This window comes from Rhinatrema bivittatum, chromosome 4 (assembly GCF_901001135.1).
Source record: "Rhinatrema bivittatum chromosome 4, aRhiBiv1.1, whole genome shotgun sequence".
Classification (NCBI taxonomy): domain Eukaryota; kingdom Metazoa; phylum Chordata; class Amphibia; order Gymnophiona; family Rhinatrematidae; genus Rhinatrema; species Rhinatrema bivittatum.
The window spans coordinates 347034194-347055743 of NC_042618.1; the positions used below are offsets into that span (position 1 = coordinate 347034194).

Below are 21550 nucleotides of genomic sequence, written 5' to 3' on the forward strand. Positions count from 1 at the left end.
TTGCAAGAGCAGCATGTTTTGATATTTCAGAGGAGAATGTATTTACAAAAAGCATAAACATAGTCCTCTATAGACTCTGAGAGCAATAACTGAATAGATGCACAACACCTTTTAAATAACTGCTACCCATAACATTTAAAACAGAGTCTTAATTCCATCGGAAGGTATTTTTATATACAAGGTTTTTGTAATCAAGGTTTTGTAGTGGGATGCTAAGAAATTTTTGGTAATAATGAACGATGAAGTCCTAGTTGATCTAACCATCTGTGCTTTAGCAATTCCTTACTCACACAAATGATCTCAGGCATTTATAAATATTTTCAAGTGCTGTCAACTAAACTTAAGTTCTTCCTCACGTTTTTCACAATGCCTTTAGCCAAACTTGAGAACCCTTGCACAGCTAACACAAGGGAGAGTAAAAACTGTTTTCTTCCAATTTAAGACATTCCAGCAAAAAAACATATAAAATAAAGAAAAATAGTAATCTCACCTAACGTTCCACAAAAATGCAATTATAATTCAGCATGTTCATGAAAACTGCAAAGAAATTAAAAAACAAAACAAAACATGGTAAGCACCCCGTATGTGCATACATGTGCGCTACAATTTACTTGAAACATTTCCTCCTTGAACCTGCACTGACTGGATTTTCAAGTTTCTGGGGCAATTGCTACATCATATACTTAAAACTACCGTACCCCCCCCCCCCCCAAAAAAAAAAGAAAGAAAATCAAGTAAATTTCACTCCGTAAATCCCCAATTGTCCAGCAAAACCCGTCATCTCTCTCCCTTGTTAAAAGCCCCAGGGGTAAGGGAAAACCACGCTTCCCTTCGGTACGGCTCAGCAGCGCCTCTGCAACTTCCAAACCCTGCAAAGGCTGCTGTGCCAGAGGTTTACAATAATAATGAGAACAGTTTGGGGTTTTTTTTTTTTGCTGCAGATTCTGGATCTACTTTAACTCTAGCAGCATGCGGCACTGCAAGAGACAGAGACTAGGCATGATCACAAGGACTCCTTTTCTTTCCCTCGCCTCCGCTCAGGCTGAGGCGGCGGGAGGGAAAGAAAAGGAAAATACAATAATTTCTAATTAAAGGCAAGGGTCCTACTTACAAGGTAAAAGTTATTAGAGAGATAAAGGAAAAGGAGAAAAGAGGGCTGTGTGTGCAGAGCAGGCCTCGATGCTAAGGTTTCAGCAATGACAACAAACAAAGGAAGCCGAGGAGCCCACCTCACAAAAGCAATTACTTCTTCACTCACCAAATCCTTCGCCTTTTCCATCAGCTCTTCATGAAGGAGCCGCTTCTCTCCCTCCCCCCTCCCGCCTCACCGCCTTCCCTCTCCTCGCTGGTAAACCCAGACACTCCCCCCACCCCACCACCTCTCCCTCCCCTCCACCGCAGCGGCACCGCCGGAGACAAAAAATAAAGAATAAACTGAAAGTGAAAATAACACAAGAAAAGAAAGAAACACAAAAAAAGGAACCGTGGGGAAGAAAGCAAAATGTAACTCCTTCAAAATATCAACAAAATTATCATATCCGCATTGCGCCTGCGCCGCCTAGGACCCTGTGGTGCTGTGATTGGTGCGGTCGGCCGTGCCGTCATACCCACGCCCACCCAGACTCGACCCTTTCCGGGGCCCTCTCGGCCGCCGTAGGGAGCTGAGTGGGTGGGGGCGGGGCGTTGACAAAGTCTTTAATATTAGTGGTAACTCAAGAGAGGTTAATGGTGCAAAGAATAGACTACAAGGAAAAACATATAAAGCGCATTAAATGGCGCATTACGCGTGGATGTGTTAAATTGGCCCGTGCATTGCTGGATCCGCTGATCTTTTTGCTGATTTAGGGTTTTCTAATGCGTACTATTGAATAATACGTTCTCTGGTTTCTCCCCATACCGAAACAAGAGTGGGAGATTCCGCTCAGAGTGCAAAGGTGACAGGAAGTGGTCGCTTGCCCATGCTGGAGGCGTGTGTCTATGAGAGAGAAAGCATCACTGGAGGGAAGGAGGAGGCTGTGTTCATTAGGTACCGAAGGAGCAGGAGATACGATAGACGCTCAATCAACGGATTCCCGCGCTTATTTATTTTTTTAATTGTTTGGTAACAGGTGTTCCTTCTCCCTCTCCTGCCTCTTCGGCAGGTGCCAAATAAACCGGGCTTTACGGTTGCCCCGCCGGCTGCCAGCGAGAAGATGTTGCCCGCGTCCGGGACCCCGCGCAAGAGGAGGCGAGGGAAAGAGAAGGCGAAGAGCGGCGTACAGGAGGCGGATCCGCGCCGGCGGGAGATGGAGGAGGCGCGGAGGGTGAAGCACCTGCAGCAGCTGGCCGAGAAAGGCGAGGCGGAGAAGTTCCTGGAGGAGCTGGTGTTCGGCGCCGAGGAGGAGCTGGTGGGGAGGCTCGCGGGAGGCCTTGCTGTAAGAGCCGTATTTATTATATTTTGTTTGTGTTAGTCATACCTTGGCCACCTCACGGACTCGGGTATTGTTCTAGAGAAGCAGTGCTGGCTCTGATGGGGAACATTTTGCGATTCTCGCGGGAGGGTTGCTTCGGCGTGTGTTTGAGGACAGTTATAAAGTCAAACCGACTTCTTAGAACTTTCGTTACATTCCGTCTTGTGTAATCGCAATAGTGCCGTCGGCAGCCGCTGTCATCAGATAATTGCCATGCTCTTCAGCTCGGACTGCCTCGTGTCCTTGCAGCCATGGGCACCGTTTCTGGCGTAAAATTGAGGTGAAACTTGTCATTCAGTAAACTGTGAATAAGTCTAGCATATCTCAGTACAGGTTTACATAGTACAGAAACAAAAATTGAAATAACCCCCAATTTGTAAATTAAGGGCCTCACAAAAGTCTACATACAATGTCTTACCATGCAGACAACATAAGGAGCACACAAGAAAAGCCACAGAAGCTTCTCTGGCTTCAGTCTTAGCTAGGGATCTAATTTAAGGAAGAACATGAAACTGAGCAGAAAGTAGAACAGAGGTTAAGCATTTGATCTGGATTTTAGCATATCAGAGTACCTTAGACTACCATTCTGTGTACAGAAGCAGGAATTTTGAAATGCCTGTGGGCATGGAAGCAAACATTTGAAATACTGACTCCAGGTATCCAGATTCCTGTCTAGAAAATGTTATAAAATGATGCCTAGATATTTTTCCTCAAGGCTCAGAATTTTATGGTAACCAATCTGGGATGAAAACATGACATATTGTTAAGAGTAATAGTGATTGCTGAGGTAAAACATTCATATCTGAAAACGAAAATATTGCTTGCTATTTGTATGCAACAAACATTTATTTTTGTGCTGACTTGACTAATTAAAATTTGAGGAAAGTAATATTTGCTTGTATTCCCTAACTTTAAGCAGAAAATATTGTAAAATGACTAAACCATTTTTATGCCCATGGCATGCTTATATTTTTGCATAATTGGTAATATTGGTGTTCATCATAGTGCAATATTTTTAGGCTGGAGATATGAAGGATATAAATCTTTTGGGTGAGGATTCCAGTCACTCTGAAGTGGATGATGAAACAAATGATCTTACCCCTCCCTTGAAGAAACCTGCTTGGGTGGATGAAGAAGATGAAGCTGAGGAATTGTAAGCTAATATAATTATTGTATGTGTGTAGCGCAGCAGTGATAGAACTGCAGCTGTGAATTCATATTTGAAAAATCATTGTGGATCAACATCATTATGCTAGGCCATCTTTGATTACAAGAATACAAAATGTGCCTTGCTGGGTCAAACCAAAGAACCATCAAGCCCAGAATCCTGTTTCTGACCGTGGCCAATCTGGCTCATTAGGAAGTATCTGGTAGAATTCAATTCCTTGTTCACTCATGGGAATAAGTGGTTTTCCCTGTGTCCACCTTGTTAATAATTGTTCATGGACTTTTCCAAATCCCTTTTAAACCCAGCTATGCTAGATGCCTTGACCATATCATCGTGCAACAAATTCTACAGCTTGATTATGCATTGATTTTTTTGTCCATGTTTTTAATTTACTTGCTAGTTTCATGGTGTCCCCTAATCCTTGTACTATTAGGGTAAATAAGTGTTCCCTATCAACTTGTTCTGTACCACTCGACTTTATAAACGCTATCACATCCCTTTTCAGTTGCCTCTTCTCCATACTGAAGAGTTGTAACCTGTTTAGCCTTTCTTAGTAAGAAAGCTGTTACATCCTTATTATTTTTGATCTCTGAACCATTTCTAGATCTGCTATATCTTGAGATGGGGCGACCAGAATTGCACACAATACTTAGTGCAGTCGCACTATAGAGCTTACACAGAGGCATTATGGTATTCATATTTCTATTTTCCATTGCTTTTTGAATAATTTCTAACTTTTTTTTTTTTTTTTTTTTTTTACTGCTGCCACACGTTGAATCGAGAATTCTAATGTGTTCAAGTTCCTTTTTCTGGGTGGTTACTCCTAATAAAGAACACAGCATTTTGCACACAGGAAAAAATAATTTAAACTGTAGGTACATCATTTTGCAATTGGCAACATTAAATTTCATTTGTCATTTAGATGCCCAGTTTATCCAATCCTTCGGCAGTTCCTCACAGTCTGCTTGTATTTTAACTACTTTGAATGTTTGTCATCTGCAAATTTTTTAACTTGTTGCTCCTTTTTCCAGATCATTAATGAATAAGTTACAATGGTCCCAGTGTAGATCCCTGAGGCACTCCAGGGATTATCTTTCTGCATTGGGAAATCTAACCATTTAGTCCTTTTTTTTTCCTCATATCTTTTAACCAGTTACCAATCCATAAGAGAACATTGCCTTGTATCTTAACTTTAATTTCCTGAAGAGTCTCGTGAAGAACTTTGTCAAATCCAGATGCACTATAGCATTCAGCTTGCCGTTTACCTATATTTATATTTGCACCTTTTTATTTATTTCCTATTTTATAATCTGTTAACTCACAGTATGGCATCACCAGCTCTCCTAGCCAATGACTTTTTGATTTTCTGAGGAGTAGTTCATGATGGACGTAATCAAATGCCTTCTAAAAATCCAGTTCCCTGTACATACCCAGTTGAGTCCAGACTCCTGGGTTTTGCCTCTCTTCCAGCAGATAGAGACAGAGAAAGTTTTGCAGGCACTGCCTCTTAACCCAGTGTGCCACCTGCATCTCTTCAGTATTTCTCTGTTTCCAGCAGATGGAGGGGGTACAAAACCTGCAGTTCTATACCTAGCCCAAACTAGAGGATTTCTTCTTTCAGGCTAGAGAGCATAGTGTCTCCCAGGAGGTTAAGTCCTGGGGGGACCATCCCTCCTGGTTGAAGGCCTCAATGAGCAGGGGTTGGGGACCCCAAATTTGCTCAGGCTGGTGCGCTAGAGTGATAGCCAGGGGACTGGCTCCCTCTGCTCCCAGCGAAGTGTTCTGGAGAGCCTCTGCCATTCTGCCCACAGGGAAGTATTTGCTGTCTCTTTCAATGTTGTAAAGTTATTTAAAAAAAAAAAAAAAAAAGACAGATCGGGGAACCTTCAGTCTTCAACTCCAGGCCAACCTTGCTCTCTGTGCTTCCAGGCAGCAGGGGGAAGACATTGAAAGGTATTTTTAGCTGGGGATCCCTCTTAGGCGCAGCCTGCATCTCTGCACCATGCTGCATTCGAGCCCTGTCCCTCTTGTGGGGAGATCTTTTCTTGGCTCTCGTGGGCAGGCACTTGTTCCTGTTGTCTCCTTGGTGGGGAGGGCTCATATTGGGAGACCATGCCGGAACTCGCACAGCTGTGCGAATTGTGGCCATCGTGCTCTGCTTATGCTGGTGAGGCCGATCCGTTCCCGGTGAGCATGAGAACGGCGGCCATTTTGAGTTCCTTTGCGCTTATGGATGAGAGAACAGCGGGGAGAGGGGATCTCTCTCAGACACTGTCGTTGGCCCAGAGGAGCCCTGGAGGGACTGGTGGAAAATGTGGATCCCATGGAGGGGGATGAGCCACAGTTCCCTTACTTCTCCCTGGAGTTTTTGTTGATGCACCAGGCCTTTTTAGCCCAGGGGGCTAAGCGAGTTGGCCCTTCTGGAAGAGGCCCATCTGGAGGTCCCCCCACAAAAAGGGCCAAAGAATCTGAGCCATCGGGACCCCTTTCTTCGGAGGACCCAGTTCCGGGGTCTCCCCCTTATGATTCCCCGGATGACCTTTCACCCAAGGCAGTACAGGACCCCGAGGGACAAGATCCTGGGGCACTGCCTTCTATGGAGGGCGATGATCCCAGATTAGTTCATTTGTTTCAGAGGGAGGAACTTGGCCCCCTCATACCTCCATGTCCTAGTGGAGCTGGAATTGAGCTCCTACGGGAGGATCCAGTTATGGATGGTTTGAGAGGTCAGACCACTATGTTCCCTTTTCACTGGACAGTGAAGCAGCTGGTAGTTCGAGAGTGGGACACTCCTGAGACTGGCTTAAAGGTCAGTAGGACTATGGATAAGTTCATATCCTTTGCCCGAAGATACATTAGAGCTGCTCAGGGTGCCGAAGGTGGATGCCTCCATGTCCGCGGTCACGAAGAGGATCATGATCCCAGTCGCCAGTGCGGCAACCTTGAAGGACTTGCAAGACAGAAAGCTAGAGGTTCATCTCAAGTGGACTTTTGAGGTGTCTGCCCTGGCCATCCGGGCTGCTGTATGTAGTAGCTTCATGCTCCATGCTAGATTGAAATGGGTGCAGCATCTTCAGAGTGCCAAGGATCTGTCACCTGGGGAGTCGAAGCAAGCAGAGCGCTTGGAAGCAGTGGTTGCTTACAGGGTGGATGCCTTGTATGACCTTATCCACACCTCTTCCAGGACCATGGTGTCATTAGTTTCGGCCAGGAGACACTTATGGTTAAACAACTGGTCGGCGGATGTTTCTTCAAAAACAAAGCTGGGAGCCTTCCCCCTTCAAAGGCAAGCTTTTCTTTGGAGCAGATCTGGAGCAGCTGATCAAGCATTTGGGGGATAAGGTGCATAAGTTGCTGGAAGACTGGCCTAAACGATCCAAGGGGGTTTCAACCAGTCCATTCTCTATTTCGGAACCAAAGACGCTGTCATCAGAGCAGGGCTCCAAGTGCAGGCCAGAGGCAGACTTTGGGGAGGTCTCAGACCTGGTCCCAGGCCTTTTGTAACCTTAGGACCAGTCGGGACGGATCAGGCCAAGGGCCAAGTGGGCCAAAATCCTCACAATGAGGAATGGCTGGCCCACTCCTTGACACCCACCATCGGGAGGCAGCTGACCTCCTGCACGTCCATGACAAAGTAGTCATTCGCCAGTCCATCTGGAGGCTAAGGATGTTGGGGGACCATTGTCCCCGTCCCTCTGGAGGAGAGGGAATGGGATGTTATTCCATTTATTTTGTCTACCCAAAGAAAGAGGGGACTTTTCGGCCCATCCTGGACATACAGAAGGTGAACATGGCACTCGGGATTCCGGATGGAAACACTGAGGTCAGTCATAGTAGCGGTGCGCAGTGGAATATTCCTTTCATCCCTCGACCTCACGGAAGCGTATCTGCACATCGGAATTTGTCAGGATCACCAGAGATATCTCAAATTCAAGATCCTTGGAGAGCATTTCCAGTTTCATGCTCTACCCTTTGGCCTAGCCACAATGCCGAGGACCTTCACCAAAGTCATAGTGGTGGTGGTGGCAGCGCTCTGAAGACAGGGGATAATGGTTCATCCTTACATGGACGACTGGCTCATTCGGGCGAAGTGACAGGACCTTTGTCAAGCTGTAGACTTGGTAGTGAGTTGCTTAAGATCCTTGGGCTAGGTGGTCAATCTAGCCAAGAGCCATCTCTTGCCCTCTCAGGTCCTGGAGTTCTTGGGCGCGAGGTTCGTTACCCATGCCGGAAAAGTTTTTCTCTTGGAGGAGCGAACTACCAAGCTACTGTCACAAGTTCAGAGGTTTCTGAACATGCAGATCCCCATGGATTGGGATTACTTACAGGTTCTAGGCTCCATGGCCTCAGCCTTAGAATTAGTCCCATGGGCGTTTGCTTATATGTGACCGCTTCAGAAAGCTCTACTTTCCAGGTGGGATCCCAGGTCTGAGCAGTTCCATCTTCCCCCTGCAGCTTATGGAGTCTGCCAGATCCAGTCTCTAGTGGTGGCTGTGCCGGGCCCTTTTGGAGTGTGACATGGATCTTGAGCTGCCACAGTGGATAGTGGTGACGACAAACGCCAGCCTCTCTGGTTGGGGGGCGGTCCCGATCAGTGCAGGGACAGTGGTTGGAGGAAGAAGCCTCCTGGTCTATCAACCGTCTGGAAATGAGGGTTGTGCGATTAGCGCTTTTGGAGTTTCTCCCTCTTTTGCAGAACCGCTCGGTCTGAGTCCTCTCAGACAATGTGACAATGGTGCCCTACATCAATTGCCAGGGAGGTACCAGGAGCAAAGCAGTGACTCTGGAAAAGGAACTGCTGATGGCCTGGGCGGAACAACACTTGGCCATGTTGGCAGCATCGCACATAGTGGTCTCAGACAACATTTAGGCGGATTTCCTCAGCCGCTAGTAACTGGATCCAGGAGAGTGGGAGCTATCTGAGGAGGCAATGACACTCATCTCGCGCAGATGGGGAATTCCTCAGATGGACCTGATGGCAACACAGAAGAACACCAAGGCCTCGTACTTCTTCAATCGCAGAAGGGAATACAGGGTGGAAGGAGTCGATGCCATAGTTCTGCCTTGGCCTTACGAGGTTCTGGTTATGTGTTCCCTCTATGGCCTCTAGTGGGCAAAGTTCTAAGAAGAATAGAGCTACACCCAGGAAGAGTGATTCTCATCGCTCCGAACTGGCCATGGATCTGGTCAACCTAGCAATGGATGGCCCCCTGAGACTGGGCCATCTACCCAACCTTCTCCGGCAAGGTCCTATATTTTTAGATCAAGCGGATCACTTTTTTGTCTGGCGGCTTGGCTTTTGAGAGGAGGACATTGAGGAAGTAAGGATACCTGGAAGATGTGATTTCAATGCTGTTGAGATCTTGAAAGCCCTCTACTTCCATGGCCTATGTCAGGGTCTGGAGGTTCTTCGAGTCTTGGTATACAGAGCAAGGCGTGGACCCTCGCATAGCATCGGTGGTGCAGATCCTGGCTTTCATGCAGAAGGGTGTGATGAAGGGGCCTGTCTTAGTTCCCTGCGGGTCCAAGTTTCTACTCTTGGCTATTGACAAGGCAAGGTTCATAGGGCCAGTCTGGCCGCGCATCCGGATTTGTTTCTCCCCCCCCTCCCCCCCCGAACTTCAGTCTTGTCCTTTAAAAGCATGTGCGTCTCGCCTTTCGAACCTCTCAAGACCTTCTCTTAAAGATCTCACTCTGAAGGTGGTGGTCTTAGTAGCAGTTTGTTCCGCCAGACGAGTCTCGGAACTACAAGCCCTATTCTGCACAGATCTTTTTCTTCGGATAACGCACTTGGGGGTTTCTTTGTGGACGGTTCCTTCCTTCTTACTGAAGGTGGTGTAGACGTTTCATTTGAACTAGTCAGTGGAGCTTCTGACATTTCCGAATATAGAGGCCAGTTTACCTCACGCCAAAGAGCTGAGACGTCTGGATGTTCGGTGAGCTCTCCTGTGGTATTTGAAGGTCACTAATGGCTTTAGATTATCAGATCACTTTTTCATGCTCTGGAGTGGTGCCAGGAAAGGCCAGAAAGCCTCTAAGGCTACTATAGCAAGGGGGCTGAAGGAAGCAATTGGTTCTGTTTACATATCCTTTGGTCGTCCTGGAGGGGTTAAAGGCTCATTCGACCCGTTTCCAGGCAGCCTCCTGGGTGGAATGTTAGTGGGTGTCACCGCAAGAGATTTGCAGGGCCGCCACTTGGAAATCATTGCATACCTTTGCCAGACACTACCGGTTGGACGTCCAGGTCTTGGATGTTGGCAATTTCGGGGAAAGCATCCTTCGAACGGGACTCTCGCGGTCCCACCCCGGTTAGAGAAGCTTTGGTACATCCCAGGAGTCTGGACTGATCTGGGTACCTATAGGGAAAGAAAAATTGGTTCTTACCTGCTAATTTTCATTCCTGTAGTACCACAGATCAGTCCAGTAGCCCACCCGGGGGAGTGAAGAAGCATGGAGAGACTGCGCTTGATCTCTGTTTTTGATTCTTTGTGAAAATTTGAAGAGTGGCACAGGTTTTTCTATTTGATACTGTTCCTTAAATTGTAATAGTTTCCTTCCTTTCCTCTGCTCGTTAAGGTTTAATGCTTATTGGAGTTTTCTGCTTGGGTACAGATTAATACTGAAGAGATGCAGGTAGCACACTGGGTTAAGAGGTGGTGCCTGTAAAACTTTCTCTGCCTCCATCTGCTGGAAAGGAGGCAAAACCCAGGAGTCTGGCCTGATCTGTGGTACTACAGGAATGAAAATTAGCAGATAAGAACCAATTTTCCTGTACTCGATTGCCTCACCTTTTATCCACATGCTTATTCACACATTTAAAGAATTCTAATAGGTTTTTAAGATGCAATGTCCCTTTTGCCAAATCCTTGCTGGCTGTTCCTCATTAAGCCACGTTTATCCATATGACCATTAATTTGGTTCTTAACAATAGCTTCCACCTTTTTACCTGGCATTGATGTCAGGCTCCCTGGTCTCTAGTTAGCTGGGTCATCCTTGGAACCCTTTTTGAAAATTCATTAGATTTTTTTTGTTTTTTTTTGTTTTTACAGTTTTATTGGTGTTCAAAACTCGAAATACAGCAAACAATCTGTAGCTCCATACACATAAACACCACAATGTTTTTGCAATTATCTCCCAATGGAGTCCCCTTCCCTCCCATTCATGTAAATCAGAAACCAATGAAAGGCAAAAAGTGTCAACAACAATCCAATGTAACAAAAACCTGAATAATAAAGTTTTGGAAACATTAAAAGTACTTAAAGTGCTCTTGAGTGTGTGTGTCATGTGTAGCCCCTGTACTGCTTGGACCAGTGATCTATGAATCCCAAGTATTTCTCCAGCAGAGATATGAGTCCCAGGTCTGGTGGTATTTCTCTGTCCTTTTGTGCTTGTCAGCTGTGATGCGATACATTGTGCAGAGGTGATCCAGTCTATGTAGCACTGCTGCAAATGTTGGTCCATTTCTATCCTTCCATGCCTTCGCGATTTCCATCCTTGTTGCTATACACGCTTGGACACAGAACTCTGATATTATAGATGAGTCACCATTCAGAGGAGTGTTCAACAATGCGCCTGCCAGCGAGAGGCTCACTGAAGTCTCCAAAACTGTCGCAAGCCAATGTTCCAGCTGCTTCCACAATGTTTTAATACAATCACCCTCCCACCACATATGTAAAAAGGTACCCCGGGTATTACAACCCCTCCAGCAGAGTCCCTCATGATTAGGTATCATTTTCCTCAAACGCTCAGGTGTTATATACCAACGGTATAGCAATTTATACCCATTCTCTATAAGTGTTGATGAGACAGATGCTTTACTTACATTGAGAGATATCTGCTCTCATCGACCTGTCTACTAAGATCACTATTCCAAGCCTTAATATGTGAGGGTATATCCATACATTTAGTGTTTAATAGTTTGTATATTTTAGATAGCAGACCCTTATGCTTATGCGGGTCAGAGCAGTATCCCTCGAATAGAGTCTTCCCAGCCCTCATGTCCGCTGAAATGTTGTGTACCTGACAAAAGTGGGAAAGCTGCTCATTAGATTTATTACCATTCAGTCAAGTATAGATTTGAATGATAGGTTACAGCAGTGGTATTCACTCCTCCAGTTTCCAGAATATCTGAGTATCCTGGAGATAGATTTGTATATAATGGAGGCAGTGTGCATGCAAATCTCTCATGCATGTTCATTAGTGATATCCTGAAAGTCTGACCTGTTTTGTGGCCCTTGAGGTCTAGGAGCAAATACCACTGGGTTACAGATTATCATAGCAGGTCTGCAATTTCATATTTGCATTCCTTTAGAACCCTGGCCTGAATACTGTCAGGTCCTGGTGATTTGTTGCTATTTAGTTTGTCAGTTTGCTTGAGCACCTTTTCTTAATTTGCCATGTTTGTTTTTCTGAATCACCACCTGCAAAGAATGGTTCAAATATGGGTATCTCCCAGCATTGCCCTCAATAAAGACCAAAGGAAAAAATTCATTTAGTTTTTTTGCTATGGTCTTATCTTCCCTGAGCTCTCCTTTTTGATCCTGGTCATCTAATGGCCTAACTGACTCCCTCAACCAGGTTTTGGTTTTTTTTTTTTTTGTTTTTTTAATGTACTGAAAGGTTTAATGAGCTTTTACCTTTTTGGCAAGTCCTACCTCAAATTCTCTCTTGGTCTACTTTATTAATGTTTTACATCTAATTTTTACTCCTGGGGTATTTTGCCCAACAAAATTTAAAATTCTGTGCACAATATTTAAAAAATTCTGCATATACTGTATTTTTCTCTCCATAAGACGCACATTTTATTTCCCCAAAAGTGGGGGGGAAAATGTCTACGTCTAATGGAGCGAATATAAAAAAAAAAAATTTAACTACAACCCCCCACTCTCCTGACACCCCCGCTGGACCACCAGGGACTCTTAGCAAGTCTTGAGGGACGGGGGGGGGGGTTCAGGAGGGTGTGGAGTTGTGGTTAATTAAATTTAAAGGGTTTGGGGTAAGTTGTTTGTTTTTTTTTGTTTTCACAAAATAGTATGATAAAGGTTTTCCGATCCGGGGAGTGGACCAAAATGGCCCTCCCCAGACCCAAAAATGAAACGGGGACAAAAAAAATTGTATGCACACCCATCGCTTCACAAGACGCACAGACGCCCGGGAACTGAGCCGGTTTAGCACACCATTTTTTAAAAAAGATTTTCCCCCTCTGAACCCTAGGTGCGTCTTATGGTCAGGTGCGTCTTATGGAGCGAAAAATATGGTATTTATCAAAATAGCATGATATTTGTCTGAGTAATAATTTAAAAAGCAAAGATGCAGAATTTACATTTTTATGCAGGTTTCCCTCTAGAGGTACTGTAAAAACACATTCTAAGGTCTAACCTCTTTCTCAGGCTTCCTGTTCTTCTCCATACCTTTCTGTCATGAGCTCATTCTCCCCTTCTTCCCTATCTTTCTCCCCAAACCACATCTACTCACTAGGCTAAACCTCCAGTGCTCTGTTTCCCATCCAGCTTGTTCTCCCTCTCTTCTACCCCATGCTCTTTCACTCACTCCACGTTCAAACCTTTTCAACTTGTTCATCTCTCCCTCATCCTAGGATCAACACCCACTTCTGCTCTCTACGGTCAACATTCACCTCCCATTGTGCTCTTTCCGCCCTTGCCAACCCACAATCAACACCCACCCTTGGGTCTTTTCCTTCTCACTCACCCCAGGCTCAACACCCAACCTCTGCACTCTCTCTGTCTCACACCCCAGGCTCATTCAACCTTCTTAGCAACAGACTGAAATCTCCTTCCCTCCTCCACCTTCACTTCGGTCCTCTGTTGGGGATGCTGCCCCCTTTAAGCCTGCTGGCCTCAGTCATCACTATTCCAAGCCATGAAAAGAAGAGAGGCTGTGGGACAGCTTTTAAAAAAAAAAAAAAAAAAATCCCTCTGAAGAAGGCCAGCTTCCTGACCAGTTAGTACTTGCCTCCATGCCGGACCAATCTGCTAGTGCCTGCAGCAGCAGAAGTCCAGGACCATGGCAGTGACTGAGTTGGGGTTTGGGAAGGTAAAGGAAGTGCCTGAACAGTGGGGACAATATGGAAAAGAAAGAAACAATGCTGCCATGAAGGAGACTGCCGCCTTCTGCTCAGCAGAGTCCCATGCACTGGCCTGCTACCATGTCCTGCCAGGACCCAACATTGCTCCTAGGAATAAATCTGTGTTCAAATTATAAAATTATGCACAAGTGGGCAAGTCTATGCAAATTCTGCATTGTGCAGTGGCACAGAATTCCTAGGAGAAAATGTTGGCAGTGATTATTTTTGTTTTCCTCATTAGGTCCTGCTTTCTATTTTTTAAAAGATGCTTTTTTTTGGCTTTAATAGCCTTTTTCACTGCACCATTTAACCATACTGGTAGACAATTGTTTCCACTTTTTGTGGAATATATTTTAGTTGGTCTTTCATGATAGTGTTTTTACAGAGTTTTCATGCCTAATGCACACTTTTGAAGCAAAATTCATCCCTTGCCATAGAATTGGCCAGTCCTGGCCAAATTGGTATGGGACCTGCCTGTATTAAGAAGATAAGAATTGGTGGCAGTGGGTTAAGAACATAAAATATGCCATACTGGGTCAGACCAAAGGTCCATCAAGCCCAGTATCCTGTCTCCAACATTGGCCAATCCAAGTCACAAGAACCTGGCAAGTACCCAAACATGAATAGATACCATGCTATGAATGCTGGCAACAAGTAGGGTCTAGTCCCTATTAATCAATAGCAGTTAATGGACTTCTCCTCCAGGAACCTATCCAAATCTTCTTTTTTTTTTTTTTTTTTTTTTTAAAGCCAGCAACACTAGCTGCCTTAACCACATCCTCTGGAAACGAATGCCAGAGCTTAAGTGTGTGTTGAGTGAAAAATAATTTTTTCCTATTTGTTTTACATGTGCTACTTGCTAATGTCATTGAGTGCCCCTTAGTCCTATTATCTGAAAGAGTAAATAACCATTTCACATTTACCCATTCAAGTCCTTTCATGATTTTGTAAACATTTATCATATCCCCCTTGGCATTCTCTTCTCCAACTGAACAGCCCTAACCTCTTTAGCCTTTCCTCATAGGGGAGCTGTTCCATGCCCTTTATCATTTTTTCACCCTTCTCTGCATTTGCTCCAGTACAACTATATCTTTTTGAGACGCAGTGACCAGAATTGTACACAGTATTCAAGGTATGGTCTTGCCATGGAGTGATACAGAGGCATTATGACCTTCTCCGTCTTATTCACCATTCCATAGTTAAGCTCTGGAATTCATTGCCAGAGGATGTGGTTACAGCAGTTAGTATAAGTGGGTTTAAAAAAAGATTTGGATAAGTTTCTAGTGGAAAAATCCATAAACTGCTATTAATTAATAAGCAATAGTAGCTTGAGATCTATCTAATGTTTGGGCACTTGCCAGATACTTGTGACTTGGACTGGGCACTGTTGGAGACAGGATACTGGGCTTGATGGACCCTTGGTCTGACCCAGTATGGCATTTCTTGTGTTCTTGTGTTGTATTCTTGTTTGCTTTTTTGACTGCCACAGCACACTAAGATGACTGTTTCAATGTATTATCCACTATGATGCCCAGATCCTTTTCTTGGGTTGTAAAATGGACCAGGTTCTTGTGGCCTGGTTTTGGCCTCTGTTGGAAACAGGATGCTGGACTTGATGGACCCGTGGTCTGCCCCAGCATGGCAATTTCTTATGTTCTTAACATTGTGTAACTACAGCAAGGGTTATTTTTCTCTATATGCATCACTTTGCACTTGTCCACATTATATTTCATCTGCCATTATAGATGCCCAATAACATAAGAAAATAAGAACATGCCATACTGGGTCAGACCAAGGGTCCATCAAGCCCAGCATCCTGTTTCCAACAGTGGCCAAACCAGGCTACAAGTACCTGGCAAGTACCCAAAAATTAAGTATATCCCATGCTACTGATGCTAGTAATATCAGTGGCTATTTTCTAAGTCAACTTGATAAATAGCAGATAATGGACTTCTCCAAGAACTTACCCAAACCTTTTTTTTATTTTTAATTTTTTATTTATTGATATTTTTAATAATTACAAAGCATATCCATCTTTGTACAGAAAAGAAAGAACAATATTTAATACAATCAGTATAACTTTCAAAGAAAAAATGCATTATTTCTATAGTCCCCTATATAACTGGAGGGGGGTGGGTACTTAGAAACTAAGGAAGCTATGATTTCTCTTTATATTTTACAGAGATAAACATAAGAAACTGCCCTTAACTTGCTACCATTCACCATTTTAATTTACCTAGGTTATTGGACCTTCAACAGGCGATGATGTTCTCATCGCCCTTTTATGGGAATTGAGCCACAGTTTCAGTTGTTCAGGAGTCGTAAACACACATGTATTACTACCATACTTAATAATACATTTACATGGGTATCTACGTTGGTATGTAGCCCCCATCTCTCTGGTCTCCTTTCGAAATGTCAGGAAACCCTTTCTCCTTTCTTGTGTACTTCTTGCCAGATCAGGGAAGATCTGAACAAATTGGCCCATAAATTTTTCCCCCATGTTCTGGAAATAATTCTTCATTATCACATTCATATCTTGTTCATAGGTAAAAGAAATCAATAAAGTAGCTCTCTCTATGATCTCTACTGCAGATGATTCTAAAAAGTCGGTGAGATTTTCCAGGTCCATTTGATTCTGTCTCGTCCCTTCTCTCATCCGAGTGAATGGCAAGAAGTAGACCTTATTAAATGCTGGTATACTTTCAAAGGGAATTTTTAATATTTCATTTAGATATCTTCGCAGAGTTAATCCTGGTTGCTCTCCCAATATTTTGGGGAAGTTTAACAGCCTTAAATTAAGCCTTCTCAGCCTGTTTTCCAGCAACTCTGTTTTTCTATTTAAAGCAATACAGCCTTGTATTGTAGCCGTTTGTACTCTCTGCATCTTTCATCTGGGTTTCGAATAATTGCATTTTATCTGACTGTTCCTTGATTCTTTTATCGTGATTCTGAGTAACCATTTCCAGTTTCAAAGAAATTTGAGAAATTTGATTCATACAGCCTTGGAGGGCTAAATTTTGCTGGGCCATCAATTCCCATAAGGAGTCCATTGTTACCACCGCGGGTTTGCTAGGAAGGGTTAACTCAGCTTGTTGTTGTTCCATAGTCGGTGTTAATAACAAAGAAACATTTGAAGTGGGAATCAAAACAGCCTTACCATTACTGGCTTCTCCAGGCTGCACAATGTTCACCGATATTAAAGCTGTCTGCTCTCCTTGTAAGCTGGAACTCCCTTGGTCCAAGCCTCCAGTTTCTGTGCCCTCCACGGGCTCTCCTGAGCAAATTGCTCTGGGTGTCTCTGTTACAGCTTCCTCCGGAGGGCTGAACATCGTTGCTTGTGGTATCCTAGGAGTGGGGGGGCTCAAAGATAGTTCCCCAGACGAGACGGTTGCTTCCTTGCCTGTTTCGTCAGCGGGGCACGGCTCCTCCCGCTTTTTGTGAACGCGAGCACACTCATCGATGGTCTTTTGTCCCGGGGGCACTGAGGAGCTGGAGGGGTAAGTCCTCAGTTTCCCCTTTCTCTTTGGAGGCATATTAAGTCGAGAAATAAGCATTTACAAGGAAATTCTCCACGGGAGCTCTGAGTCAACGCTACATGCAAGCGGCCATCTTGACTCCACACCTACCCAACACTTTTTAAAACCCAGCTACACTAACTGCACTAATCACATCCCCTGGCAACAAATTCCAGAGTTTAGTTGTGCGTTGAGTGAAAAGGAATTTTCTCAGACTAGTTTTAAATGTGCTACATGCTAACTTCATGGAGTGCCCCTTAGTCCTTCTATTATCCGAAAGAGTAAATAACAGATTCACGTTTACCCGTTCTAGACCTCTTGTGAGTTTAAACATCTCTATCATAGCCCCCCTCAGCCATCTCTTCTCCAAGCTGAACAGCCTTTCCTCTTAAGGGAGCTGTTCCATCCCCTTTATCATTTTGGTCACCCTTCTCTGAACCTTCTCCATCACAACTATATTTTTTTTGAGATGCAGCGACTAGAATTTTACACAGTATTCAAGGTACGGTCTCACCATGGAGCGATAGAGAGGCATTATGACATTCTACATTTTATTCACCATTCCCTTCCTAATAATTTCTAACATTGTTTGCTTTTTTGACTGCCACAGCCCACTGAGCTGACAGTTTTCACTATGACGCCTAGATATCTTTCCTGGGTGGTAGCTCCTAATATGGAACTAATATCATGTAAGTATAGCATGGGTTCCCTGTATGTACCTGGATCAGTCCAGACAGTGGGTTGAGCCTCCTGTCCAGCAGATGGAGACAAGAGAAAAACTGAAAGGGTATCCTATATCAGGACAGAGCCTTCACTGCATCCCTTCAGTATTTCTCTGTCTCCAGCAGATGCAGGGAGCTAAACCTGCAGTTCCCTTTCTTCCTCAATTTTCTCTTTTCCTGTGAGGTTTTCTTCTCATAATTTTTTCAAGATCAAGCAAGTATTACTTATCCGTTTTAAATAAAAAAAAAAAAAAAAAAAAAGGATCCAAATTCTTTAAGCAAAATTTCTCTGTTTGCATTCAAAATCTCTGCTTTGACGGAGACAGTTCTGTCTCCTTGCTCTTATGGGGTCCTAGCAGGGCTTGCCCCTTGATTATTCAGCCTAGGCTTCCCTTCCCGGTGACCTGCTTCTCTTTTGGGGCAATACTGGTGGTCTAGGCACTCCCCCTTTCTGGCTGCTTTGATCCTGAGACGCTCAGTACCTCGGGTTGCCTAGCAGGGAAGCTTAATTCCCCTGCAATTACTCAAAAACTAAAAACACAATTTGACAGGCAAGACGAGCTTATTTTCCTCCTGCTCTGCTTCAGGGAAGGTAGCGTGCAGGGTTCATTCGCCTGCTTTCGCTTACTGTTGCAGCCCAGCTCAGCTGATCTCCTTCTCCGTGGCAGCTTCTTTGATCATGCCGCGTTCTTCTGTTTGCCTAGCCTGCGGGGAGCCTGCCTCGTGGCTCTCTCGCGATGGGATTTGTTCCGGGTGCCTGCGGGCGGGGAGGGTCCCTCAGCGGTAGCGATGAGACCGGTGGCCCGGGGTTGGGCTCCTCGGCGTGTGACCAGGCCGTTCCCTTCTCGAAAAACCGCGTGAACGGTGGCCATTTTGGGGGCAGCTTTCACTATGGATTTGGGGCTAAAGGAAGGGGGAGAGCCCGATTTTTACTATTTCTCCTCCAGATTTAAGTCCCATATCCTCCCCGGAGGGGATCCCTGACCCTATCTCCTTACCCCCTCTTCCCCACCTACCCAGGATGTCTAGGCCTCCGTTTTCAGCAGATTTTGTGCTTTTAATGCATAAATCGTATCTGGCTAGCCTACAGAAAGAGGATGATCCCTTCCCAGGTGTCGTCCCCCCCCCCCCCCCCCCCCCACCAGCAAAAATCCCTCGGGTGCCGCCTCCGCAGCCCCCTGCTGATCCAGATGGACAGGCCTCCATCAGGGTCTGGGTGGTGCTGGGAGTCCCAGCACCCTCAACCTCCTGCGGTCCCTGATCCTGATCCAGACTCTGATTTACTGCTTCTGGATCCTCCTCTCGAGGGTGACGATCCGCGTGTTCTCCGTTTGTTCCAAAGGGAAGAGCTGGATCCACTCATTCCCTTTATTTTGGATGAGCTGTGAATTGAAGTGCCACCTGAGGATACCGCTGCGGCCTCTATGCCAGCTAACGTGGACCTGGTCCTGGCTGGACTTAGGGCTCCCCCACGTACGTTCCCGTTCCATCCTATGCACAGACAGCTGCTCCTCTGGGAATGGGAGTCTCCCAAGGCGAGGCTCCGAGTGGGTAGGGCGATGGACAAGCTCTATCCCCTCCTTGATCAATGTCTAGAGATGCTTAAAGTTCCCAATGTGGACGCTTCCGTCTCCGCTGTCACCAAACACACCACCATCCTGGTGGTGGGAGCCACAGCGTTGAAAGATATTCAAGACCTCAAACTCGAGCTTTATCTCAAGCACATCTTTGAAGTCTTGGCCTTAGGAGTCCGGGCGACAATCTGCAGCAGTCTCATGCCGCGGGCAAGCCTCAGGTGGGTTCAACAATTGCTCAGCATCCAGGACCTCCCGTCTGCAGAGTCGAGGCAAGCATAACGGCTGGAGGCGGCAGTCACGTATGGGGCTGATGCCCTATACGATTTGTTCCGTGTGCAGGGCAGGGCTATGGTTTCAGCAGTGTTGGCCAGACGCTTCCTCTGGCTGAGCGGTTGGTTTGCGGATTTCTCCTCCAAGTCGCAGTTGGGCGCACTTCCCTTCAAGGGTAAGTTGCTTTTTGGTGAGGACCTAGAACAGCTTATTAAATCCCTAGGAGAGAACAAAATTTATACGCTGCCGGAGGACTGCCCAAAACAGTCTAAGTCCTTCTTTCCTTCATGCTCTCGCTTTAGAGGTCAGCGTCGGTATAATAGCAAAGCGTGGGGATCCTTCCCAAGAGGTACCTCATCCAGATCCCAGTCCTGGTCTCATTCCTTTCATGGCTGTCGTTCCTTCCAAGATGGTAACCCGCAACACTTGACCACAAAGCCCTCTCCCCAATGAAATACGGCCGGCCCATTCCTCAGTTCCAAACTTAGGTGGACATCTGTCCCTGTTTCTCGAGGAATGGGTCAAAATTACGACAGAACAGTGGGTCCTAGAGGTGGTAGAGAGAGGTTACGCATTAGAGTTTGCTCGGGACCTGCCGGTTCTTTACATAATCTCTCTCTGCAGAAGCCGGAAGCAGCCAGCGGTCTGTTAGACGCTTGGCAGGCTACAAGAGCTCGGCGCCATAGTCCCAGTCCCGGAGGAGGAACGATGCTCCGGCCAGTATTCCATCTTCTTCGTCATTCCCAAAAAGGACAGTTCCTTCCATCCAATCTTGGATCTCAATAGAGTCAACCGGGCCCTCAAGGTTCCCCATTTTCGAATGGAGACCCTGAGGGTGGTGATAGCGGCGGTTCGCTCAGGCGAATATCTGGCCTCGCTTGACTTAATGGAGGCTTACCTGCATATCCCAATACACCAAGACCATCAGAAGTATCTCAGGTTCAACATTCTGGTACAACACTTACAGTTCCGGGTGCTCCCATTCAGCCTCGCCACTGCACCACGCACTTTTACCAAGGTCATAGTGGTGGTAGTGGCTGCTCTCTGCCGGGAAGGAGTTCTAGTCCATCCTTACCTGGACGATTGGCTCATTCAGGCAAAGTCGGAGACTCTCTGCAAGTTGGCGGTTGACAGGGTCTTGGCTTTCCTAACCTCCCTCGGGTTGATAGTCAACTTTTCCAAAAGCAATCTCCAGCCCTCCCAGGTCCTGGAATTCCTGGGAGCATGCTTCGATACCCGGGTCGGCAAGGTGTTCCTGCCGGACGCTCGGGCAATCAAACTTATGGATCAAGTGCGCAGTTTTCTCTTGCTACCCACAGCCTGGGATTACCTTCAGGTCCTGGGGTCCATGGCTTCCACTATCGACCTGGTTCCTTGGGCTTTTGCGCATATGCGTCCATTACAGAAAGCTTTGCTGTCCCGCTGGAAGCTGGTGTAGGAACAGTTTCGGATGCTCCTCCCGCTCTCCGACTTTACCATCGCTGACATGCAATGTGGCTCTCGCTCGCTCACCTCCCGAAGGGGATGCCTCTACAGACTCCTCAGTGGATCATTGTTATGACAGACGCCAGCCTCTCAGTTTGGGGAGCAGTCTGTCAAACACCAGTCTACACAGGGATATTGGTCCCCAGACCAGTCCTGCTGGCACATCAATCGCCTGGAGGTCCGAGCGGTCCGTCCGACACTCAAGGTCTTTCTCCCTATGATCCTTCGCAAGGCGGTGCAAGCGCTGTCGGACAATGCCACCACGGTAGCCTATAT

General features: G+C 45.9%; 2 protein-coding genes across 6 annotated transcripts in view; one reads left to right on the top strand and one right to left on the bottom strand.

Moving 5' to 3' along the window:
• MBTD1 (mbt domain containing 1) overlaps positions 1-2545 on the bottom strand; it is a 241653-nt gene extending 239108 nt beyond the window's left edge. Inside the window, exons 1-2 of one of the 5 annotated variants that reach the window (XM_029600665.1) lie at positions 2457-2545; positions 491-537 (exon numbers count right to left, since the gene is read on the bottom strand). Coding sequence is in view for 2 of the 5 variants with exons in the window: in XM_029600662.1 (XP_029456522.1) it covers positions 1259-1279 (21 nt within the window). In the remaining 3 variants the exon portion in view is untranslated. Of the gene's footprint in view, positions 1-490; positions 538-1111; positions 1162-1258; positions 1344-2456 lie in introns of those variants that run through there. The other 4 variants (XM_029600664.1, XM_029600666.1, XM_029600662.1 and 1 more) reach the window with 4 other exon arrangements.
• The window catches only part of UTP18 (UTP18 small subunit processome component), a 130481-nt gene continuing 110633 nt past the window's right edge, over positions 1703-21550 (top strand). The window contains 2 exon segments of the mRNA XM_029600668.1: positions 1703-2414; positions 3470-3603. Coding sequence (XP_029456528.1) covers positions 2193-2414; positions 3470-3603 — 356 coding nt within the window. The 5' untranslated portion in view covers positions 1703-2192.